General features: G+C 43.2%; 1 protein-coding gene across 8 annotated transcripts in view; it reads left to right on the top strand.

The window, feature by feature from the left end:
- The window catches only part of LOC147026687 (histone-lysine N-methyltransferase EHMT2-like), a 189,557-nt gene that overhangs the window by 142,769 nt on the left and 19,346 nt on the right, over positions 1–27,442 (top strand). For all 8 annotated transcript variants that reach the window (XM_085882392.1, XM_085882393.1, XM_085882394.1 and 5 more), the window contains 6 exons: positions 267–371; positions 698–852; positions 3,061–3,228; positions 3,938–4,082; positions 18,414–18,491; positions 19,077–19,192. In XM_085882392.1, coding sequence (XP_085738518.1) covers positions 267–371; positions 698–852; positions 3,061–3,228; positions 3,938–4,082; positions 18,414–18,491; positions 19,077–19,192 — 767 coding nt within the window. The remainder of the gene's footprint in view (positions 1–266; positions 372–697; positions 853–3,060; positions 3,229–3,937; positions 4,083–18,413; positions 18,492–19,076; positions 19,193–27,442) is intronic.

Raw genomic sequence — 27,442 nt, forward strand, 5'->3', positions numbered from 1 at the left:
GGACGAGTTATCACAAAAGTAGGTGAATGAGTTGGTTAGTTGACAAGAACAAGCCGATTTGACTTTGGTTGAGGTCCGGATTCAGATCCGGCCTATCAGTAGAATATAAGATGTGAACTGTTCAGCCTCGTGGAGGTATGCGCTCTATGGAGTGTTGTTCTAGTTACTCTTGTGATGTTAAGATGGAGAGACTATTCCAAGTACTATTTGCCAGGTTCATTTTCTAAGTGCTCACTGCTCATGTTGTTTTATGGCCTTACCTGTAGGATGATGGAGGTTGGACGCCTATCATCTGGGCCTCAGAGTACAAGCATTTAGACGTGGTGAAGCTCCTGCTGTCGAGAGGATCTGACATCACCATCAGAGACAATGTAAGGCAAACATTAACTCTTCGGCCAATGATAATTAAGCCTTACACGTGATAAATATAGCTTTTTGACGTGTGGATTTGTACTTGTCAAAATCCTTTTGCTTGTTAATTTTAATTTTTCCCGTGAAGACTAATTTAGTCATGATGAGTAAGATGATTGGTGATCCTTTTAGACGTGGCTTGGCATAATTAATCCGAGGCTAGTTGTACGTTTTATTCTCTATTTAAATATATTTTCCCCTTCTCTCGATAGCATGAAGGCTTCAGCATACATTGTGATACATGATGGCGAAGCTGTTATCCTTTGCTGTGTCGGTTTGCATATAGGAGGAGAATGTATGTCTCCATTGGGCAGCCTTTTCGGGAAGCGTCGACGTGGCGGAGGTTTTCTTGAACGCAAAATGTGACCTGTTAGCAGTGAACCTGCACGGGGACACTCCACTGCACATCGCTGCACGCGAGAACCACTACGAGTGTGTTGTGTGAGTATGTTACACACTTGTCCTCTTTGTCCGTCGTAATATGGACTCTTTCACTCGTGTCAATTTATTTTCCCTCGAGGTGAAAACCAAGGTGATGTAATTTTTGTGCATCCCGATTTTTGTTTAATTTATCTTATCATCTCTCTCCAGGGTTCTTCTTAAATTGTTAAAATGTGTGGAGGTCCCTGCCTCTTTTTTGAATAATGCCACTCAAATTGGATTTTGTGCCAAAATTTATTCTGGCAGATATGTGAACAATATTGCTTTGTCAATAATCAGAGATTATGTGAACAATATCGTTCATGCACTCTTGCATTATAAGTTTGCAGCCTCGAGTGGGGAGGAAGCCATTACGTCTAATTTTGCACAGCCAATTTATTTAATACACATCCTCGTGTTTCCTTTTCTTTCTTTTGTTTGCTTCTTCTAATCATGTATAAAATTCTGGCAAAGCCATTTTTGTGTTGCCTTAGTTTTGTTTCTTTGTTACCGAAGAATAATCTCGTAAAATATTTAAACCAAACAAGGTTTGTGGTTACGACGAGTCCCTTTGGCAGTGGCTCGAGGGGTCGTTGTATTATTTCCTCTGCCGCCAATGGAGGACGGAGGTTATGTTTTCACCCCTGTCTGTCTGTTTGTGTTTATCTGTGAGCAGGATATCTCAAAAAGTTATGAACGGACTCAGACAAAAATTTGTGGACAGGTTGGCTGTCTGACAAGGACGAATTGAATCGATTTTGGTGAAGATATGTATCCAGATCTGGATATGAGAATTTTTTTTAAAGTGCTTCTTAAACTTTCAGTGATAGGGCCAAAAACGATATATAGCACGGTATCTGAAAAGGTTGTGGACGAATTATGACGAAACTTGGTGGATGAGTTGGGGAGGTGACAACAAACAATAAGCTGATTAGATTTTCGTTAAGTTCCCAATGGAGATCCCGGCCTATCAGTGGGACACAAAACGTAAGCTGTTCAGCCTGGCGGAGGTATGCGCTCCACCGAGTGCCGTTCTACCTACTGTATATCTTATTTTCCCTCCACCCAAGAAAAGTATTTTCAAACAACCAAATTATCCACTTAACAAAAACATTGTTAAAAAAACCCATTATAAAACATAAATCACATTTTGAAATCGACAATTTATATATATTTTTTCCTGTCTTGTTTGTGTGATTTCTTCTTGCAGTACTCAATTCTATGTATGGTAGCACAAGTATTTTCCTCAGAAAAAAAAGTAAAACTTAAATAATCTCACAGCTAAATATTTTCGAAACTTGGCACTGACTTCAATTTAATCGCTAACGGCAGAATCATAAATGTGAACGTAGCAGTAAATTTTAGAAATGATTGTTGACTTCAAATCACTCAGACGCTTGAAGACAAGTTTCCCATTCATTCACATGGTCACAAACTCTCACCGTTATTATTATTATTATTATTATTATTATTATTATTATTATTATCATGTGTCAGATCATCATCGAGATTGTCCTGTTAAACCAAAACAGTCTGGGTTATCAGTGTTTTATGTCACTATTATTTCCCCATCACTCAACATTGTTCTGCAACACCATGACATTGCATGGAGCTTGCCTGCACATGATAATATTAATAGGCAATGAACACCGGCTCTATTGGCCTTTCCTTCGTGTCCATGATGCCTGGCCCGGCCAGCCGTTTCGTGAAAGACTTGGGCCTAAAACCTCCCCCGCCCAACCTCACAATAAGGTCGGGATAATTGGGGCCATTAAATAAATCGTCAGTCGTCATAGTTGAAGTAATAGTTTCTGTCTCCATGATCACGAGTTAGGCTTACCTCTGATTGGATTATCCTGTACTTCTGTCAAACTTCAGAGCGCATCATATTCATTGAGCAATTTAATTGGACATCCGCAGTTCTGCACTCAAGAAGTCCCAGATCATTGAAAAAGTTAATTGGCAATGAAAGATAGTGAGGTGATCGGGCAGTGTGATCGTTTTGTGACTTTATCCAAAAAAAAGCAACTGCGTCATTTTTCTTTGACGCATTGTTCGACGTGTATCATAAGCATGTTGGTATTGCCGAAGTGTAGGGGCACAAGCTTTGATTGTATCCAGGTTGATACGTCACAGCACTTTGGGGAAATCCATGATATCATTCATTATCATGTACTTCTAATGGGTGCAACAAGAGTGACGGTGACATTTATCTTCTGGAACTGTCAGGCTGTTCTTGGCACGAGGAGCGGACGTGGACATTAAGAACAAGGAGGGCGAGTCTCCTGTGGAGTGTGCAGCACTGGACACGCAGCTATGGCTGGCACTGCGCGTCAATCGAAAACTTCGGGAGGTCTCGGCGAACCGCCTCATGCAAAGCGAAAGAATCCTAACCCAGTATGTCATCAGGGATGTTCTTGAGGACCCCTGTTGCAATGGTTTTCGTGATGCATTCAGCATTGAGTTGCACTTTTCCATCAATATTGTAGCACAAAAGCAAAGGACATCTCGACATTGCGAGCATGCATTGTTATATACGCATTTGTACCTTTGTTACTTGGTCACTAGAAAATCATCGTTTAGGTCGATTCTGTGATTCTATTCCATCCATTCTTGCTTCGGTGAGCACTCATGTGCTGTCGTGATCTTATGACTTTGGGTAATTTATCTCGTTTCACTATGTTTGTTACTAAAGTTTGTCTTGGTAACTATTAAAAAGTGACACTTTCGAGTGAATTATACTTAGGATTTTTGTGGGCTTAGCTTACATTTCCACCAACAAGAGGCTTCTAATGTTCTTGTTCCTGCAAAGAGGCATGAGTCATTTCTTGCTGAATTGTTCAAACAGCTACATCTGTTCACTTTAACAACATACACGTATTTACAGCATTGTGTGTAGTTTAACAGTCAAGGGAAAATTGTAGTCATCAAAGTGCTTTGAAAGTTTGACTTGTGCGATCAAGGTTACAAGCTTCAACTACTATATTGGTTGCTGTCTTCAGAACCAGCTACAGAGTTTTGAGAAAGGATGCAGGTAAAATTGCTGGCAGGAAATTATATGAATTGCATACACACTGATACAGCTTCACTTTAAACTACTCTTCAGGGATGTAGCCCGTGGCTACGAGAACATCCCTATTGCCTGTGTCAACCGCGTGGATGATGAAGGCCTACCTGGGGGATACAAGTACGTGGCCAAGAGCTGCGAAACGTCGCCCATGAATATTGACCGAAACATCACGCACTTGCAGGTATGTGCCCGGTGACATTGTGTTTCTATATCTTTTGGGTTTCAGAAAAATCTCTCACTCTTTCCTGGAAAGCCAGCATGTTGAGAAAAAAAAACGTTCTGGAGAAAAAGTTTTAAAAGGGTTTATTCTTCAAAAAATCATCGCTGCCAAATCCTGTGACCTGTGACATTATACGTGGAGAACTTTTTGTTCCTTCTGGATAGGCAATCATACCCGTAAAGTTTTGCCATTATCTGTTCAGCCATTTCAGAGAAAAAGATTTTTGAAGGTTTTTATGTTAAAAACAATGTGGCTGCCGAACCACGTGACCAATGACGTCATTAATCCCCCCCCCCCCATCAAAATTTAGCCCTAAACGACCTTCAAAAATTTTCATTCTGATCGGATAAAGTCTTCGACGTATGCAATTATGAGATCATAACAAAGCCACCTGTGACATAAAAAAAATCAGATTTATTTCCCATGGGGAGTACTTGATATGTGCCAAGTTTCAATTTTTTTCCATGAAGCGATTTCGGAGATGCAGAGGTCCAACTTTTTCCCTTCTTTCCAACATGGCTGCCACACCACGTGACCTTTGACATCATAATTATCATTAAAACATTCTACATGAGTAGTCGCACCTTTTGTGAAAATTTTGTGTCAATCAGATAAGCAGTTGCAGAGAAAACAGAGAAAATGAGTACGGACAGACATACATATACACGGACAGATGGACAACCCGAAAACATAATGCCACCGGTGACTTCGTCAGCGAAGGCATAAAACTTTGGTGGGGGAGGGGGTGGGTAATGCAGCATCCCCCCTACAGCATAGTCGATGGCTTATTTCTGTTGCAGGGTTTGTTTCTCAATTTGCGCCCCCAATTTTTATGGCACCACATGGTTTCTTAAACCCCCCAGGAGTACGAAACCACTGTTTTGAAAATTGTTTTTTATGTTTATTTTTTTTTCCTGCGCTCTCAACACTCCAAATTTCCAAACTATCAATTTCTGAGCTGTATCTCAGAGCCGGCTGGGAATTCCGGAATGAAATTTTGCATCAATAATGCAAATAGAAAATACGCATGGTTGACATAAAATTGATATTGACCTAATTTTAAGGTCATGACCTAATTATAGATATTTTATCATGTCTCACCACACCTCAACTAAAGTATATCTGATCGGAACGAAATTTCCCTCATTCGATAGCCAAGAGCAAGTTGCATTTAAATTAAATTTATATCATACCCATTTGGGTTAAAGGTCAAGGTCTTACACCCCGAGGAGTATTAAACCACCATTTAGATTTTACTCCTTTTTTTCTGCCAATATCCAAGGACTTTCGGAATGAAATTTTGCATCAATAATGAGAATAGAAAGTATTAGTCCATTTGCCCTTCCTATGTTGACTGTAGTGTACCTATGAATTGTCAAAGGTACACGGTATTTTGGTTGATTTGTCATCCTAAGGGGTCCCTGAAGTATTCCAGCTGGGTTGTCCTTAGGACAACTTTGGGCAATTTTTTTATATGCAAATTAGGGCCGCCACGACTGAAAATCGATTTTGTTGAATATCTCTGCAACTTTGCATGATAATGTCACAGAAATGGTGTCTATACCCATGTTTTCATGGTCAAGGATTAATATAAAGGTATTAAAAAAGTTACCACATCCATATATTTTGTCTTTATGCAAATTAGTTGCCGCCATTGTAGTGTCGTGGCCGAGGTGTGAACAGGCAGACACGAGCCGGAGGGTAACACAACTCCGCTTTATTGCCTCGAGCGAGAAGGTAGGCATAGGCTGCCCGTAACTCCACTTTAGTACGCACTCGATGCACCCTACAGGCACACTACATACAAGCCACTGCTAATGATACCACATGCTGCTAACTGGTGCTACAAGTCCCTAGCGGGCGAGTCGGGACATATGAAGCCATAACCACGTGACCACCACCATCCGTGACTCGGGGCTCCGCCCATACAAAACATGCTCCGCCCATACACCACACTCCTCCCCCTCCAAAATGACTTATAATGACAAGCATAATTGGCAAAGAACACTATGACACAAAAAGCAAAGAGGAACAAAATGACATCAATCATGTAAAATCTTCTAAGCACCACGTCGCTTGATCTAACCCTGGGGTGATGGTCAGGCTGAGAATCAAAACCCAGATGAGGTGGCTCAAAAGAAAGTGTGCTACATCCGCACAACCTGTCATAATAATGCCGTTGTTTTAATCTGGCACATAATTCACTCTTCCATTCCCATCACATCATATACTGTGTTAGTGCGAGTGAGTTGAATTCCAAATTCAGTCGACTGGGCGCTTGAGTACTGAGTTGCACGACGAAGTTAATGGGGCTAGCAGACCATAATAACAATGGCCGTTTTAAAGATATTAAGTTTGGGACCACAGTATAACTATGCAGCAGAGGCGCCACCACACGGCCCACTTACAAGCCTTCTGGCTTGGTCGAGGTGACACGCTTAGACGAACCTCCTCCGCCCCTGGCCGACAAGCTTGCTCGTCCCCTACGGACAGAAACAGGTAAACACACTGAGTCCGCCAGACATGAGGGCGCCAGCGCTGGCGGGAGCAGCGGGTGGGGTGGCCTTGGCGGGATAACGCCAGGCCCCTGCGAGATCAGAGGTGGTGGCCCTACGCTGCTCGGCACGGGGGTGGGGGGGGGTGATGCTGAACAGCGCCTTTGTTCCACATGCACTTGAACCAGGCAATTAGCCGGCTCCATCACCAACAGTCCCACACCAAAACCGCGCACCGGCGTCGGGCGCAACACCTCCCCTGCCACGGACCCCTCAGGTCGCAGCAAAACCAGCCGAGATCCCAACGCACGTCCACACGGACGATCAGCGTTGGCTGGACGAATAGCAACGTCATACAGCAGCAGAAACATCGTTTGCATAGATGCAAACTTCTCATTAAGTACAGCGCGTTCCCACAGTATAATTTCAACACATGAGGCTGCAGCGAACTGTGAACTGTCATCGAAGACCGGGATTTGGAAGACCTCTTTATTCGCAACGATCGTCCGCAAGTTCTTCACATCAAAGAAAGCATTGATCCCAATCAAACACATTTTGCTCACACGCGGACTGTCGGCATTTGCTTTTACAACGCCATGCTTAATCACTCGTGCTGCGAGAATCAAACATACAACAATTAACAAATCGTGAACCACGCCGCGAGCAAGCCTCTTGGTTGTAACGACGTCGAGGCGACTTGCGTGCAGGTCCTCATCTGAACGTCGAAGAGGTCACCGTCGATTGCCGCGCATTGCGAACTTCTTGGATGCGACCTGTTCGCTCCAATCCCCCGTTGAATCGCCTGAACGACACGGGCGTGCACTGTATCATGAGCCGACTCCACCGCGACCTGCTTGGCGGTGACCGGCCCATCCTGGACCTGGCCCAGTGCAAACACATCAACCTGATTCAGACAACGCGGGACCCTCCGCACAAGGCAAGCTCGAGGGACCGTCGTCAACGGCATGCTTCCCGTGGCCCTCCGCGCAAGGCAAGCGCGAGAGACCATCGCAGTCGGCCTGTTCCCCGTCGCTCCGGAACTGTATATCGTCATTGTCGGAAGCGAGGAACAGACACCAACGTTGTATCGCTGTGGCCCCTGTCACCGGGACCTCGCCCTCGGGTCTCGAGGGAGGCCCGGGCCCAAACGGAGGTACGGGACCCGAAGGAGACACAGGCGCACCTGGAGGTACGAACTCCGAAAGAGGAACCTCCCCCCACCGACTCTGTCATCGGCTCGGCACGGGACGCCCAAGGTGAATGGCTGGCGTCGTCCAGTCTAGCCTGAGGCTAGTCAGCCAGTCTCGGCCCAAAAGCGCCGGCCCCGCCCCTCGTACCACAAACAGCGAGAGCAGGGCGCTCTGACCTTGGTAGTTCACCGAGACGTCTGTCACAGCAAGTGGCGTAATCGCTTCGCCGGTGTACGTGTACAGCGTGAGGGTCGACTTGATAAGATGAAGACCGTGGAGTCTACGAGCGGTCTGTTCGCCCATGATCGACACCACGGCCCCGGTATCAATCTGAAAAACGATGGGTGTCTCGTTCACCTCGATCTCCATGGCCATTGGTCTTGTCACCATCGGACCACTTGAAAACAGGCCCATCAACGGCTGCAGGTCCCGCTCCGGGTTGTCCGGGTTGCCCCATGCAGGTTGCAGGCCTTGCCCTGGGACGTAAAAGCGTACGTCATGTACAAAACCTTGCACAGGTTGCAGGTCTTGGCCTGGGACGTAAAAGCATACGTCATGCACAAAACATCGTACCGGCTGCAGGTCTCGCCCCGTGTCGCTGGGGTTGCCTCGTACCGGGTGTAGGTCTTGCCCCGCGTCGCTGGGGTTGCCTCGCACATCGCCATCCATGACCGTTATGGTGGCCAATGACACTCGGCACACACGCTGTAGATGTCCCTGAGTGTTCACATCGCCGTCCGACTGGCCGTGTTGCAATGTCTGGCCACGGCCCGCACCGAAGACTGTGGTGCGGTCGTGGGCGCCTGGTACATTGCGCGGACCTCCGGATCACCTGCCATGCTCTGGCCAATGAGGGCTCGGACATCTGTCAGAGTCTGTTCGACCGCTGAGTTGAATGTAATGTCCTCGTCCTTTAGACGTGGAATTGCTGAAACCATTTCCGACTCTTGCAAACCAGAAATAAAACGATCTCCGAGCCTGGGCTGCAGGTCACCCGCTGTGAATTCGCAAGCGACTGCCCGCTGTTTCACTCGCGCAGCGGAAACCGCGATGCGTCCCCCCGGGCTCCTTGCCAGGTGATCGCACGCGAACCGCGCTGTGTGCGCCGAGCAATCCAACTGCTCCGGAAACAACTCAAAGTCATCGTTGATGATAACAAGCACATCGCCATGAGCCTTGATCCCATCCTCGTCACCAAACTGTAGTGTTGTGGCCGAGGTGCCAACAGGCAGACACGAGCCGGAGGGTAACACAACTTCGCTTTATTGCCTCGATTGAGAGGGAAGGCGTAGGCTGCCCGTAACTCCGCTTTAGTACGCACTCGATGCACCCTACAGGCACACTACATACAAGCCACTGCTAATGATACCACATGCTGCAAACTGGTGCTACAAGTCCCTAGCGGGCGAGTCGGGACATATGAAGCCATAACCACATGACCACCACCATCTGTGACTCGGGGCTCCGCCCATACAAAACATGCTCCACCCATACACCACAGCCATTACCGGAAAATCGACTTTGCTGAATATCTCTGCAACTTTACATGATAATGTCACAGAAATGGTGTTTATATCTTTGTTTTCATGGTCAAGGAGTAAGATAAAGGCATTAAAAAAGTTACCACATCCATCGACTTTGTCTTTATGCAAATTAGTTGCCGCCATTACCGGAAAATCGACTTCGTTGAATATCTCTGCAACTTTACATGATAATGTCACAGAAATGGTGTCTATACCTATGTTTTCATGGTCAAGGATTAAGATAAAGGCATTAAAAATGTTACCACATCAAGGTTTATATGTATAATATATGTATTTGATATTATTTAATGGATGTACATGTGGCAACTATCAATAATATCCAATTCTGTTCTCAGGATATAGCGATGGCTCGCGGAATGTGTCTGCTCCCGGGCTGCCATGAGAAAGGATCACACAACACAGTTAGAATCCAAGGCATCCACACTCTGATTCAGAGGAGCACGGAGCGGGGTGACAATGATGTCTGTATCCAGTTACAGACCGTCCTGGACACACAAGGAGACAATGCATCCATAGGCTGTCATAAGACATGCTACTGCGTGTACACATCTAAACACAATGTGGCGAAATACGTGGCGAAGAAACGGAAAGAAGGTTTTCCCATGTCTGAGAGTGAGCCGCAGACAAGTAGGAACAGACGTTCGCAACTTCCAACATTCGACTTTAAGAAACATTGTTTCATTTGTGGTGATGAGTGCCATCCGAAAGATCCCAAACACCCCGACAGGTGGGAACGTGTAGTCCAGTGTGAAACCAGTGATCGTCCTGGCATTACATCATTCAAAGATGTGCTTCTCGATGTATGTGAGCAGAGGCATGATGATTGGGGTAGAAAGGTTGAAATCCGCATCAAAGGTGCTCTTACAGATTTACCAGCCGCTGAAGCACAATACCATAAGAAGTGTTTGAATAAGTTCATGGTTATTCCCAAGTATGCTGACTTATCTTCTGATCCTATTGTGCTCGATGATGATGCTCTGAAGGTCTTAGTGGATGACATGTATGCTAATCAACATGTCAGTACCTGGACCACCATTGAGTTGCACGATATGTATTGTGGTCTCGGTGGCTTGCTATCTCGCCAACAGATGTTCGCGAAACTCACTAGCTATATCGGTAGTGATATCGTGGTAGTACGAATGGAGGGTTGTGCATCAGTTGTGGGGTTCAGGCATCTTATAGGCAAGTCTCTGAAGCTGGTTAAGGATGAATCAGTCGACGAGCAGAGCGTGGACACTGTAGTCCAGCAGGTCAGGGTGGAGGCACGAGCAATCCAGTTCAACAATGCAGGTTATGATATGGGTGACTTCACTCACAGCAATACGCTCAAACAGACAAACCCAACTTTGTTGAAACTAATTGTTGAATTGATTTCTCGTGGAAAAGTGACCCAGCAATCTCTTCGCCTGACCAAAGCGGTTCAAGGCCACATCACCGGCATCAGAAACCAGACAACGCTGGGGCTTGCAGTGAAGTTACACCACAGGCATGGTAGTTCGGAGATGATCAAGTTGCAACATGACCATGGCTTCATTGTGTCCTATGAAGAGATCATTCGCTTCCGAAAATCAGCAGCAAAGTTTCTGGGTGACAAAAGCAGCATGATACACCAGGCCATGGGTTTGATGCAAAATGTTGGACCAATCTTTGGTTGGTTTGACAATCTTGATCTTCTTGTGTCAACCCTGAATGGACGCTGAGCCACCCACGTCATGGCTCACGATTTTCAGCAACATCCCGCTGGAATCATACAGATAGGTAGTGCTCAACCTGGAGTCATGAGCCTTGTCATCCTGCACATGCTCAAAACAGCTGCACGTTCTCTCAACCTCAGCACCAGTCGATCGATCCCACTGCAGCACTACATGGGACCGAAGAAGGTCAATCCTCCAATGATTCCAATGACATCAGGAGTCTCATATGCTGATGTTTGTGCCAGAGAACAGAGTCTCAACGCTGCTCAGCTGAAGGACACACTATGGCTGAACTTGCTAAGATCCGCCGAGAGCATGGAGTGGTACGGATTCAACAATCAACTTGCCAGGCAGGAAGCTCCATCTCCTTCCAAGACTGCTACAGTGTACCTGTTTGGTCCTCTCATAGATCCCCCACCATCCCATCCTGATACAGTACTCACATCACTACTATACATGAAGAAATCACTAAAGGCCCGGTCACACCTTGACGTTTTAGCCAGCGATGGCAACGTATTAAAATGTATGTAAAATGCTGGCTTACGTTGAACTTTTGATGTTTTTTTTTTAAAGATTCGGACGTATTCATAGCGACTTGGTCTTATGTATAACGCATTGGTAACGGACACAGAACGATTCGTTGTGTTATAGATAACTTATACCAACGAATGCTGAACCTGTTGTCGGCCTTCACAACCTATGCCCAACGATAATCTAACTTAGGCATAGCGCATTGCACGCATCGCCGACGATGTCGTGACGTAGCCTATTAAAAGGCTGACGCACAACGATTCGAATCATAACTGCCGTAGAAATGGAAGTGACAACATCGCGGTCACACCTTGGCGATCTTGCCAGCGTATGCCGACCTAAGAAAAATGTGTCTAAAACGTTGGGGCACGTCAAATACGGTATGAGTAAGTTTGGTATACGTGAGTAGAACGCTAAAGTACGCTATCATACGTCGTAGTAAGTAGAGTACGTCAAGAAATTTTAAACATGTTCAAAATTTTACGACGTACTCGGCGTATGACACACGTTCCGCATGCGATGGGGATAAGTTTTACACACGATATGCGGACGCTTACACACGTCCACAAAGGCTACTTATAAGCTACTCATAAGTCGAAACACGTCGCGGTAATGTCTTTTTTACGCGAAACTTATTTCTAACTTATGTTTGACGTGCTTTGAACCAATTCTTTACGTAGTCCCAACACACATCGACGTATGTAGACGTATTCCAATGACGTCTTCCGGTCGTCAAAAAATATAAATGAACGTGTTTCTAGCTTACAACTGCCATATAAAGACGTGTTCCCAGCGGTTTTGGGAATTGGTATATAAAAATGCTGCTCATAAAAGGGGAACCCAACAGTGTTTTCGAGTCCTTTTTGAGTCGATGTCCATGTCAGCAGTAACAGTATCAGTATCAGTATTAGTATTAGTATTAGTAGTAGTTTGTTCATGTTGGCAGTAGTAGGTGAGTGTGAGGGGTAGGGTGTGGGTTATGATGGATCGTCCTTGCGTCCGCCTGTCCACGGGTAGGAGACATCTTTTCACCATTGTTCGAAGTTCTTCGCGGATAATTTTTTATGGGGCTTTTTTAACAATGAGCTATAGCTTGTTTTTACGATTTAGGTCTATTCATAACGGGTTGGACAAATGCACAATGAACTAATAATGTGCGTAGAGCGCTTTGATTACTTATAGATACGATATACCAACGAATAATTATCGTGAAGCCGGCGTTCACAAACTATGCCCAACGATAGCCTAACTTATCCATATCGTGCGGCAGTTTATCTTTGCCGGTGACGTAGGGTTTGCTATTCATAGGCTGCCACTCAACGATTTAAATGGCTGCATCTCCACTATTGAAAGTAGACGCTTGCGCTCAACAATTGGATTTTTTTTACACTCAACGACTTTTAAACGGTACCACTCTGCTATTTTGATTGTTTACAATGAATGATTTAAATTGCTGTCACTCGCCTTTGTTTTTTGACGCTGGCGCTCGGAAATTTTAATCGTTTCTATTGAACGTGCTAAATCGCTCAAACCCCAATATTGAAAGTAGACGCTTGCGCTCAACAATTCGATTTTTTACACTCAACGACTTTTAAACGGTACCACTCAGCTATTTTCATTGTTTACAATGAACGATTTAAATTGCTGTCACTCGCCTTTGTTTTTTGACGCTGGGGTTTTGAAATTTGAAGCATTTCTTCTGAACGTGTTAAAACGCGCAAACTCGACTATTTTAAATAGACGCTGCCGATGGACAATTGGAATCATAGCCAAGCTAGACATCGAAGTGTGAACATCGTCGTCATGCCGAAGAAAAGTTTGAAGAATGCTGCAAATAAGTGTCCTGGCCGTGGCCGTGGACGCTGACGCAAGGACGATCCATTATACCGACGTCTTTCAGCCTATGAGTAACTTAAAAGTAACGTCTGTCGATGTGTGGCAACGATCGCGTAACGTGCCAACAACACGTTAATCATGGGTTAGCAATAAGTTTCGGGTACGCTAAACATTACCTCGGCGTGTCTCAACTTATGATTAACTTACAAGTAGCATGTGTTGACGTCTGTCAACGATCGCAGACCGTGCATACAACTTGTGGCCAGCGTAGCGGAACGTGTGAGTCATACGCCGGCATACGTCGTGAAATTTCAAGCATGAAAAAATTTGAGGACAACCAAAAAGTACAACATTTAAAGCCAGCGTACAACGACGTATGGCAGTGTTTTTCAGCGTGCTCTCAATGTTATCAAAACTTACCCATAACGTATTCAACGTGTGCCAGCGTTTTAGAAAAAAAATTCAAAAATCGGCATACGTTGGCTAAAACGTCAAGGTGTGACCGGGCCTTAAGTGAACTGGGAATGAGCGATGCAAATCTGTCCATCGTTATGCAGCTGTACATGGTTGCGCAGCAGGTAAAGTGGTGGGATCCGACAAGGTTTGAGGATGTTATCGTTCGTCCAGGTGCGATGCACATTATCATGTCCTTCTTAGGGTGCATCGGAACGCTGATGAAGGGATCGGGTCTGGATGTTCTGGTTGGAGCAGCATTCGGAGGTATGACGGGGATTATGAATGGGAAGGCATGGGTGAGAGCCATGAGAGCATTTCGCATGGTGTCAGTGGCACTGCTGCAGAACTGTCTTCAAGGTGGTGAAAAAAGCTTTGAGGAAATCGTGTCATACATGGAAGATGCAAGGCAGAATCCTACGGGCAGACACTGGGTGGATAATCTGGTGAAACCGACGCTCTTGGCTCATCAGTTCCTGCGTGCAGAGAGAGAGGGAAACTGGCTCTTCCAACAACTGTGCTTGGAGTGGATGTTGCCCTACTTCTTTAGTGCAGGTCACGTTCACTATACTCGCTATATCTCGTGGCACTTACTAGAAATGAGACACCTACTGCCAGAAGCAACCAAGACTGACCTCATCGCGGGAGCACATGTCTGTCGTCACAGCGAGGGCTACTGGAACTCAGTATCAGGTGGGTTGTTCATTTTAAACACATGCGGATTCATTCCTTATATTGTCTTCTTCCTTATATAATTAATTGATCTAACTGTTATATAAATATATATTTACAGGTGACCAATTTGGTGAGCAGACAGCTATCAGGACTGGAAAGGGTGGATTGAAGGGTATGACGCTCTCACCTGAGCTGGTTACAGAATGGATCGATTAATTTCCAATCTCGGTCTACCTCTCTGATGCCATGGAACACATGTATTCTGAGAAAGTACCCATTGCATCACTGCAGACCAAACACAAAGAGGAAGGTATGAAGTGGCGAAAGCTTGATATTGACAGGAACCTTATTGCTGCAGAATTAGCGAAACATTCCCACCCATTGGCAGTGGAGAGCGATGTCCTCTACAACATTGTCAATGGTCAAGTCGCTCCCAAGGAAGTCAATGTTGCAGATGCAGTAGTAATTGGAGAAAAGATGGTCATGTCATTCCGAAACTCTCTGCCGTCCAGCTTCCATGGCAAGATTTCCAGCCAGGTCAAGACGATGGAACAACTCAAACGAGGCATGAAGATTGGCAGTAAGACTGCCTTTGACATGGAGGCCATCTTCATCCGCCTTCTGATGGTCGGACAACAACGACAGCTAAAGCTAGCACCCATCTAACAAACTGTGTGCATTCCCGCCCTCAATCATTGATGAGTGTGGCCTCAAGCCAGCCTCAAAGAACAAATCTGTTCTTGCCAATCGTTTGGGTGTGAAACAACTCGATGCTCCAGCTCCAGACATCGTGATTGTAGATGCACAGCAGCTGCTTTATTACATTATATGGCCACATGGAGGGGATGCCTCCATTGTCATTGAGAGTGTCAAGTGTCGTCTCATGTTATCCTGATGGTACTGAGAAGATTTTGGTATTTGACAGGTATAATGATATCTCAGCAAAAGACCACGAGAGGAAGCGACGTGGTGGCGAGGGTTCAACAGACTATAACTTGACCATCAGCAGTCCACTTCCTAATCATGATGCCATTCTTAAGAACAAGCACAGCAAGCGGGAACTCTCACGGGTGCTGTCCTCATTCAACATGGGTGCTGATATATCGATCGAGAGTAGAGATGGTGGCTTTGCACATGATGAGGCAGATATCACGATGATCTCATACCTGCTACAAGCTGCCGAATCTGGTATGGTGGTGATTCGAATCCTGAGTGATGACACAGATGTATTTGTGCTTTTGATGTACTGGGTGTGGGCGATGCAGCTGCACAATGTTTGCAGTATCCAGATGGAACGCTGGAATGGGGCAGTGATTGACATCAACGCGAGCTGTATGCTTCTGGGCCAGAAGTGTCTCCAGTTATCTGGAATGCATGCACTGAGTGGCTGCGGCACGGTTTCCTACCCATTCAACAAGGGGAAGATCAGCGCTCTGAATGTTTTGAAGGAAGGTGACTTCCCAGGGCTGTTTGAGGTCGTGGGCGAGGAAGATGCCACACACAAGGATCTAATGAACACAGGCCAACAGTTCTTCACGGCCTTATATGGTCAACCGCCAGGTACTTCGATGAGTATGGCATGCTATCAGCTATACTCCCGGAAGAAGGGGAAGCCAATGCAGATCATGGCATTGCCTCCAACAGAAGTGAATCTGCTTCTTCATGTTCACTGAGCACACCTTCAGATGATGTTGTGGAAGTTCTGCTGATCAGCAGGCTCCTCCTTGTGTGGACATCACACAATTTGGATGGGAATTAAATGATGGTATTCCATCACCTGTCGTTGACATAGGTCCTTCGGCTCCACAAGGGCTCATCGATGTCATAAGCTGTGGATGTAAAGCAGAGGGCAAGGCATGCAGTACCGAGGGATGCAGCTGCCACAGACATACCATGTCATGTACGGCCTATTGCGTGTGCGCTGGTGGTGAAGGCTGTTTCAACCCCTTTACGGCAAGGAAAGATGTGGAGGATAATGTACAGGATGATGCGGAGAATGATGATGATGATGAAGATGGTTAGTGTTGAGGAGTTTGGAGGATAATTTATGGATTACTTTGCACATGCAACATTAGTTTGGAATGAATATGTTGTGCAACATTATTACTGCATTAACAATTCCATGATTTCCGTTTTTGTTGTGATTCGATTGTTACTTTGTCGTTGTAATAAATGTCATGATCCTCCAACATGGTGTACAGCTTGAAGTATATGGATAGGGTAACATTTTTAATGCCTTTATCTTAATTTTTGACCATGAAAACATAGATATAGACACCATTTCTGTGACATTATCATGTAAAGTTGCAGAGATATTCAACAAAGTCGATTTTTCGGTAATGGCGGCAACTAATTTGCATAAAGACAAAATATATGGATGTGGTAACTTTTTTAATACCTTTATCTTAATCCTTGACCATGAAAACATGGGTATAGACACCATTTATGTGACATTATCATGCATAGTTGCAGAGATATTCAACAAATCGATTTTTCAGTAATGGCGGACCTAATTTGCATGTAAAAAAGTTTTCCCAAAGTTGTCCTGAAGACAACCCAGCTGGAATACTTCAGGGACCCATTGGGATCACAAATCAACCAAAAAACCTTGTACCTTTGACAATTCATAGCTTCTCAAAATGGCAAATGGACTATATGCGTGGTTGACATAACATTTTTGACCTTGACCTAATTTTAAGGTCATGGCCTAACTATGCATTTTGAGATTATGCACATGGTCATGACCTATTTTATATTTCATATTGACCGGATTATACAATTATACATAAGCCATGAACTAATTATACATTGACCTATATATTTTTTTACGTTTGTCACTACAACTTGACTATGGTTTGTCCACTCAGAACTAAATTGCCCTCTCTAGATAGCCTAGCCCTAGAGCAAGTCGTATTTATGCTTAAATTACATCATACCTCTCCAGGTTCAAGGTCAAGATAAAATTGTGGTTTGAAAACAAGAAAGCTTTTTTGTCATCACTCAATTTTGCCAATGTGGAATCTCAAAGACTGCTTGGCCTTCCAAGATATTCTTGCATCATAACCTGCATTGAAGTTGTGCACATGATATTTGATTTGTGTCTTTGAAATGCTTTTTTTCGGTTTGTGACCTAATTAACAAAAGGCATATTTTTTTTTATCATAACTTGAATAATTTTTCTCTGTTTTTCATTACGTGAATTTTATGTAGAGACTAGATAGGGGCACATTTTCTTAATCTACACTCCATCCCTATATACGCTTGGTGTTGGCTTAATGGTTCGGGTGGTGGGCTTGGGATCCTAGGATCCTGAATTCAAATCCCACTTGGTTGTTGAATTAATACCAGGTGGGGTTGACTCTGTCTGTCTTCCTTCTGAGGTTGGCAAAATGAGTGCCAGCTTGCTTGTATCCTGTGTCGGAGTGGTGCTCCGTCCAGGACTGTGCCCAATAGCCAAGGAAACTGCTTAGATAGCACCAACACTCTGCACAGAGTATGGTCCCAATGGATGGATGGATGGATCCCTAAATGTTGAAGGTCAAGGTCATGTGGTGGTTTAAACAAAACATGGCCATCATTGGCTTGTGGGCCAATGGTAAGTTGTGGGCAATTGCTTTGTGATTGCGGATATCTAGTTTCAGTGCTGATGTTTATAAATTTTAAAAACCGATTGTCACAAGGTCTTAAAGTTACTCTTTATCTGCTGTATATTTACACTTTAGGCAACTCCTTGTTTCTTTCCCTATAAATGCACCGAGTCAGTTCTGTAGTTACTCAGAGATGATGAAATGCTTGAAAGGTGAGGTTAACGCATCTGTTTTTGCAGTGAATGAATCTGCTTTCCTTCCCAATCCCATTTCCCATTTGTTTCCAGTATTGTAACTGCCTGGACGACTGCTCCTCCAGCAACTGCTTATGCGGCCAGCTCAGCATTCGTTGCTGGTATGACAAGGTATTACATATAGCACTGAGCAAACTGCAAGTGCCGCATCTCTCAACTGAGAACGTCGTGCATATTCTCTAACCTCAGACCCTAGCCTTTCCCTCTCGGGCAGGCTGAGACTTTTACAGGCATGTGACATGTCTTTCTGAAGGCATGTATGGGTTTCCTGTGTTCTGGGTTGGGCCCAGGCCAAAATGAATTTTTGTTTCCCCTTTTTATGTTTTATTTTTGATTCTTCCAGTTCTGTCTAACCTTCCTTTGGCTTACTGCCACCATGCTGAGTAGACATATTAACATTTCTGCTGAAAGTGTTATCATTGCTGCTGGCTGTTGCAGCTTGGGAATCCATTTTCAAAAGCTTTGCAGTTACAGGCTGTGTTTACTTTCTCATTTGAACAGACTTCACCTAAGTCTGTTCTTATTTTGGAGATTTCATGTCATTGCAGCAAAGATTTCCTGTCTTTGCAGAGATAAAGTATCCAGAGACGCATAGCTGTTAACTTTTTTGGCATTTATCATAATTTGCGCCTCAAAGAACTTTGCCGCTTGACCCATTGCTTGGACTTTCTGCTTCAATGGTTTATTTTCTTGCAGGATGGTAGACTGCTTCCAGAGTTCAACAGGATTGAGCCGCCACTCATCTTCGAGTGCAACCATGCCTGCAGTTGCACAAAGGCATGCAGAAATCGCATGGTGCAGAATGGCATCAGGTAAGGAAATCAATCAGCACCTGTGAGCTCAACACAATCAAAATTTTTATACCTTCGTTGATTTTTAATGGAATTTTACATGAAGTGGATATTCCATTCTAGTTCTTCTGGGTAATCCCCCATTCAAATTGCACCTACACAACCAACAATACTACCTATCACCTCTCTCTTCCTTTCACAAATTTCAATATAGTTGTCTTCTTGAAGATAGTCATGTAAATTAATACTAATTTCCCCACAATAAATAATGTAATCGGCAGAGGTTTGGGGGAGTGCTGCCTCAACCCTCATCTTCATTGTCCTATTTTAACTATGACAGTGCTTTATTATTTAAATTATAATGTTTAAGGTATAAACAATGGAAAATTGTGGAAAAAATACAGCCGACCGTTGCTTTTAATAAAATCTAACAACTAAAAATAGAAAAATAAAAGAGAAAAGGATGTTAACACTTACATTGGCTGCTGCTGTCTTGTTGCTGGAAGTGGTGGAGGGGAAGCGAGTGGAGGAGGAGGATTATCTGGGTCAGGTGACCTGGGCGAAGATGGTAGCAAAGATGGTGCTGTTGTTGATGGTGACGGAGGTTGAATTGGAGAGGGTACAAGATGCGGTTTCGCTCTTTGACTGCTAGATTTTGAGGGCTAACTGACGTCATCCTTTGGATGTTCTTTCCCTTCCTTCAGTATTGCCTCCTAAAAGCAGTGTGAAGTGATGTTTCGCTGCTTTGAATCCAGGTGCGGTCTTCTCATGAGAAATGTACATCCTACATCCTGATCATCCTGATCCAAATTAGTCCCGTCTCATCAATGTTGAAAATTTGTTTTGCAGAATATCTACCTTCCTCTATAATGGCCTTGAGAAATGCAGGAAACTTCTGGGTAGCAACGGTGTCAGCAGCAGCAGCCTCTCCTGTCATTTTGATGTTGTGATAGTTGTAACGCTTCAGAAAGTTCTAAAACCACCCACAACTACCGTTAAATTGCTTTACTTCACCTTCATCTCTGACTCAATCATCATAAATGATTTGGGCCTTTGCTTGTATTGCAAGCATGCTGACAAGCAGGTTGTCCTTGTTTTGATGTTTAATCCATGTGCTGAGCATGCGGTCCATTTTTTCCATTGTTGAACTGCTCGCATAAGATGTCTTTGTCACACTCACTGAGGTTTCACATTTAGCACTTTCTTTTGTCTTTTCGACACTACCTATTTCGTATTGTTCGCAATGTGGACTCGCTGAGGTCTAGTACATGCTTCTTATCAGCTGTACGATCAGCTCTTTCATACCATACTATAACATCCATTTTTACTTCAATCGTGATGGCCTTCCTCTGTCTTTTGCTCACACGAACAACCTTGCTACTCCACGGATGCTTTCCAGTCATGATTGCAAGAGTTACGCTTATTGCAGCAGCACAATTCACATGCAAAATGGGAAACGCCTCACTACACGCATGATGCTAAGATGGATGGTTGCCGGAAACTGAGGAAGGGGGAAGGCGAGGGAGAGGGAAGGCAAGCCAGCCAGCATTCAGGTGTTATTGCGAACACATTTTCTTGTTATTCAGCTTGAAAATGTAATCACAGGATGACTCACGTGCTCAAGTCGCGCAATTCCAATAGCTCGTGAACATAAATTTTAAAAATGGTATAAATAGCATACACGCACGATTCCAAAAATTGCTCAAACAGAACACACGTTAAAGGCAAACTTACGGCACTTATAAAGTCAATAACAAAGGATTGCAGAGATGACATTCAACATTCATTAAAAAAAAATAGCAGCTTTTCCTTTGGTGTGTTCGTGTGTGTGTGTGTGTGTGTGTGTGTGTGTGTGTGTGTGTGTGTGTGTGTGTGTGTGTGTGTGTGTGTGTGTGTGTGTGTGTGTGTTTTGGCTGTTATTTCCACATGTGGGTTTGAGAAGGTGGAACGGATAACTCCCAGGCTTCGGAGTATCCACCTCCGATTTGATAAGGGATCACAATTCGTGGACCAAGCTCTGCCATTTTCTTGTTCCCAACGTTTTGTACCGAGGTGTATTTTCGGGATTGCCACTGAGCCCCGGACAGCTTCCAACTGTAAACAATTTATAGTAATATTCCCAGGTATTGATTTTAATATCTCTGTTCGGTTATTCTTTATCATTCCCGTTGCTCCAACTATAATTGGTACAATTTTGGCGTTATTCAACTTCCAGGATATTTTGACAGGAGATCTTGGTATTTGGTCATTTTCTTGATTTCTGCATTGTTTAGGCCAAAATCGCTGGGTTCTGATACCTCAATATGCTATGCGTTCTTATCTTTTTTGTACCAAAGTACTATATCTGGTTGTAATGCTTTGTTCTCTATGTTCACGCTCGATGTGATCATCAGGCCGTAGGTAAGTGTTACTTCCTTGTTTTCAATTATCGCTTTTGGTTCATGTTTCCATGAGTTTTCTGGGAATGGGATATTGAAGTTTGTACAGATGTGACAGTGGAGTACTCTACAAACTCTGTTGTGCCTTTGTGTGTACAACTGTTCTGACATGTGTTGTTTTTTTCACACGTCGAAAGGAGGTGGCTCGTACTTTCCCTTTATACCGTGCAAAACCTACACCTGTTCAATTGACTCAGTCCCACCATTTTCTTCAAGCCATTGGTATCGTGTCCATGGTCTTGGGCATTTATTATGTATGATTCGTTCTCAATCCTCATTGAGCTGACCTCTTCTTGGCCATTCCAGTGATCGTTTTTCGTTCTCCCAGTTGTTGATGTACATTTGTTGATATTTTCTTTTATATTTTTCTTTTTACTTTTAGTAATTGATTTTGACTTTGATTGTTATCATTGGGGCTGTATTTGTTACTGTTTCTGTTTCATGTGTGACATCTTCTATTTTCACCTTTCTTTGGAATGTTTTTTGCTTGGTAGGTTCAGATATTCATAAATTTATGATATTCATCAATCCCTTTCCAGAAATCTTCAGGTTTATTTTTCTCGGGGGGACTTGATACATTTTGTTTTTGTTTCCTGAGTTCATGGGAGAATCTTTTTGGGTTCTTTTCAGACATCTGGGTTTGTTTTCTCCTGTTGTGGACTTCATCAGAGTTTTCTTTAACAGCTTGCAGTCATTTCTATTTTAAATTTGTTTTCGGCAATCATTATCTCAAGATATTTGTTTTCAATTTGATATTTGTTTTTTTTACTTTTTGGATTTATCATTAATAGCCTTGGGTTTTGGTTCCCTCTTCCGAATGGCTGCATTTGTCCCATTTCCCTTCCCCGTTGTTCTCTATTTGTCTCTGCTCTCTGATTCCATGGCGCTGTTTGTTTTCTTCTTGTGGCATTGTTTTCCTGTTACTTTTTCTTGAATGAGCAATACCGGTGCAAATCACACATTATTGATTTCCTTCAAGGGGGATGATTTTGCTATCATTTTGCCAATTGATTTGTTGGTTCATGTGTGTGTGTTTTCAAATTTCACATTGTTTTTGTACAAACACTGAACTTGTATATTCCTCAACTTTGATGTGGCCCTGTGCTTATTTGTGGGTTGTTCAGATTTGACGTTGACATAATAATCTACGTGTACCATAAAGGCCTTTGGAAGCATTTTTCACATTCTAAATTTCTACACCATTACAAAGCTGGAGTGTACACATCTCCTGCAGATGTGGTTCATCCCAAATATTTCTTTCGGTATTAAAGTATTTCTTTCACTAAAATTCTTTTCAAAGACAATGTATTTACCCTTTTAATAAAGTGAGCAAAGCTGCAAAGTGCAAAACCTGTATATTGTTACTTCCATCAGCAAAGTATTATTAGCCTGTTCAGTGTGTGTGTGTGTGTGTGTGTGTGTGTGTGTGTGTGTGTGTGTGTGTGTGTGTGTGTGTGTGTGTGTGTGTGTGTGTGTGTGTGTGTGTGTGTGTGTGTGTGTTTCGAGGACATAACTTTTTCACCATTCGAGCTTATTGCAATCAAAATTTCAACAAATATTTATTATGAGGATATGAAGAACACAAATTTATAAAGCTTACTCTTTTTTTTCTTTTTTTTTGCAATTGTTTTAGTCAACTTTAGTTTGGAGTACAAAGTGGACAATGAAGAGCTTTGCATTTTGAGATGCTTTCTCGTTGTTGTTGTCATTATTATCGTTCAACATAATGATCTCTCCACTGCCCTTGAAAATACCCTTTTGTTATTTTTATTGTTCCTTCACTATTGTTGTTAAATAGAAATGAGCATTCAGTACGAGTGCTTTAAAGTGGTAGGAATGCAAAACAACTAATGAAATACACTGCACCTGGAAGACCACTTTTGTAAACAATGACATTTATTATTCACTGTCTGCCAAGACAAAGAACATCAACATGCTGTAACACATGCTTCTTTGTTTCTTCTTCTTCTTTTTCTTTTTTTTTTGTAACAAAAAGCTGTTCCTAAAAAAATTGTAATACTTTATTGACCAGGAATGGCTATTTATAAGGCTTTTAAAAAATGATGTTACAAATTATACTAACTCGTAGAGTACCCGCCTTACGGGTGATCTTGTTCCAAGCATGCAACACGTTCTTGTGACATGTACCTTTATTTGGGTGGTGTATCGGCAACTGACCTCTTTATAGGCAAAAAATAAATAACAAAAAATAAAAAAATCTTTACATAGAGAATTTGCATCCCCTCCCTCTAACCCCACAAAGCCACCAGCAAATATATAAATACCCCATATACATTATTTAGGGTCATGCTGATCGTGTGTAGCAAACCTGGATGTCATCGGCCCAGAACTGTAGGAGTAGCATGGCAAACAAACACACAAACACCGGTCCGTGAATTATAGTAACGATTCATTATCACCATCATACGACATACATCCATTATATAACCAAACATATGCTCCCTTACTTTTCCTCTCAATAGAGCCTGGTGTTGGCGCAGTGGTTAGGGCAGCGGCTTGAGATCCAAAAGGTCCTGAGTTCAAGCCCCGTTGGGCCACTGAATTAATACACCAGGGGGTTGATTCAGCCTGTCATCCTTCCGAGGTCGGTGAAATGAGTACCGGTATACTGGGCCGGTGTATACCCCGGTTAAAATAGGTGTACCATATCCCTGCGTTGTAAGAGGCGACCAGGGTTGCATCAGGAAGGGCATCCGGCGTAAAACATGTGCCAAATCACTATGCGGATCATACGGATGATCTGCTGTGGCGACCCCTAATGGGAGCAGCCGAAAGAAGAAGAAGAAGAAGAAGAAGAAGAAGACTTTTCCTCTCAATACTTCCACACAATATTGCACATTACACAAACCTTAAAAGAGCCCTTGGGACAAGGATATGAGGACAGAAAGTCAAAATATCACAACTTGTTCCTCAAAAAGTGAACCTACAAAAGGAAGGCGGATAATCTGTACCCTGGGAAGGTTCCGCTCCACATACATTGTGACACCCATAAAAGGAGATATCAGCCAACACGTACATTACTAACATGTCCATTTGGCTTACCACTAAATCAAGCTGTTAACGAAGGATAAAGATTGTCTTATTGAGGGATTTCCCATGTGCTTTACCTCACCCCCAAGTAACCACTGAGAATGTTTTAAAATGTATTTATTTGAAGGATTCATCAATAATGTTTTTCGAGTTTTTGTATTTATTGAATTCCATTTGATGTCGTTTGTGGCCTTTAAGAACACCTGTTTTAATCTGCTAACTGTGTCTCCCCATCTCCGCAAAAGTCTGACTCGTTGCTTCAACTTATAACAAGTTCTGTGCTGTGCTTGGTGTCTCTCATGATCATGATTATTTCACCCAACTATATCGTTTAGAGGCAGTGATTTTCCCAAATCATGGAAAGCAGACAGAATTTACACAATCAGTGACTTGAAACAGAAAACTGAATCTGACACGAAGAAAATAGGACCGCCTGTCTAGAAGCTCACCTGGATCAGGAGCAACAGTCACTCAACCCTCCCCCCCTCCCCACAGACCCCCATAGGCCCTAAAATATTTAATACCATGAACAGACTTTGGTACATCAAGAGTGATGAAGGTTGTGCTCAAGTTTCATTGAAATTCTTTGTGTAGTTCAGAGAAGAGAGAAAATACCAATTTTGGGGAGTTAGAAACCCCCCATACACTCCCTAAATGAGCGTAGATTTTAATGCAGCCAATACACTTTGGTACATCAAGGGTGATGAAGGTTGTGGTCAAGTTTCATTGAAATAATGTGTGTAGTTTCAGAGAAGAGAGAAAATACCTATTTTGGGGAGTCAAATCCCACCACGTACAGCGTACACCTCACTAATGAGGGCAGATTTTGATGCGGTTCATACACTTTGGTACATCACTGGTGATGAAGGTTGTGGTGAAGTTTCATCTAAATTGTGTGTGTTGTTTTGAAGGAGACAGCAAATACCTATTGGGGGGGGGGGTCAAAACTCCCCTGTAGACCCCTTTAATGAGCGCATATTTTGATGTGGTCAATACACTTTGGTTCATCATGGGTGATTAAGATTGTGGTGGTTTTATTGAATTCATTTGTGTAGTTTTCGAGAAAAGAGCAAATACCTTTTTTGGGGGGGGGGTCAGAAAAACCCACCCATAGACCCCCTTAATGAGCGCAGATTATGATGAGGTCAATACACCTTCGTTCGGCATCAGATATGAAGCTTGTGGCCAAGTTTCATCAAAATCGTTTGTTTGGTTCAAGCGATAATGACTGGTGTTTACAGACTCACCGACCGACTCACTGACTCACCTACGGACACTGCTCGATTGTATAGTCTCACCTGAATAAAGTCCAGGTGAGCAAAAAAAAACAATGTATTAAGTTACAGAAATTAGGTCTGATTACAAAAATAATATTGGTGATATTGTCTAATTTTTTGTGTGCGATTCTCTACAGATTGAATTCCCATTGTGTAATTACGAAGAGTAATCCATGCTCATAAATGTCAGTGTGTGTGTCTCCTTCATAACTCCAAAACCATGAAACCGAGCAACCTGAAACTTTGCATGCAAACTAAGAAAACTCCAAGGAAGTGCAAGAGTGAAAATTGGATGTTTGGGTTAATTAACACACCCCTTTTGAAGATAATTAACCACGTTATTGAATTATATCCTTCATCAGGCGATCCTCGTGCACCTTGCCATCTGGGCTCTTCATGGCGTTTCCTGGGTAACCTCGCTGGGGTCTGAAGCCGCCATGTTTTTTTTGGCCGCCTCAACCATGCCTTGACTTTGAACAGGCCACAATGATTTCTTAACAATGAAGTTTTTTTTCACTTTTATCACCCTTATTATCGAATGCCTGTTTATCATAGCTACGAATCACTGTATACATCACTTTTGTAAGAACTATAGTTTAAATTCTGAGCTTGGAGCGATTTCATGCATCATATGAGATGATTTTCCACGATCGACTCTCACGGACTAATTAATGGATATCACCGAAATATTATTTCGCTTTTTGGGGATCGGATATCATCCAGACAAAATAACTGTTGAAATCTGTTGTGAAATCTGATAATTTAAAGAAATAATGAGTCTCATAACTAAGCCGATATACCAATTACCTTCAGCAAGCAAGGTTATGTTCCTTCCTTCTCCATACATACACATGAAAATGTGAAATTTCCAAAGCATTAAACTTATCTTTTTCTACTGTTTGGAGAATTATATTGAGTGAACAAAATATGTAAGAACATACCAATATCAACTAGTCTCATTGAGCTATATGATTTAATGCATTCACTGCTAGACCTCGCGCCCTGTCCCCCAGAGGGACTGCCTATCCATCGCGTCTGCCAGATCTGTGTCTATATTTTCAGATGTTTTGCGAGGTGCTCTGTAGGGGATTAAAGCAAATCTGGGGAAAAACGGACATTAAAAAAAAGTTATAACATTTGTGTGGACCCCGAACTGATGACACGTGACGCATGCACAGATGAGTTGGCAAAAGATGGCGGATAATTATCTGCTCTGTTTATATCACAGGCGATTGAACTTTGCGATGTCTCCAGAGTTGTTTTGCATTAAGCTACAATTCTTTGGTGGATAAAGTCATTATTTGAATGAATTCATTTTATTTCATTAAGTCCTGCATGAACGATGAAGACCAGATTTAAAGTGAAAGGGATCTTATATGTTATGCAGCGAGAGCCTGGCCAACCATTCCTTATCAACCATTCAGTTGGAATGCTTGTATCTGTGCTTTAGCCACTTGTTGAATGCCTTACAGTTGATAGCAGTGCCACTCTACGTCTTTCTGAAC

Source organism: Eptatretus burgeri, chromosome 5, assembly GCF_056783735.1.
Source record: "Eptatretus burgeri isolate ZD-2024b chromosome 5, Ebu_testis_v1, whole genome shotgun sequence".
Classification (NCBI taxonomy): domain Eukaryota; kingdom Metazoa; phylum Chordata; class Myxini; order Myxiniformes; family Myxinidae; genus Eptatretus; species Eptatretus burgeri.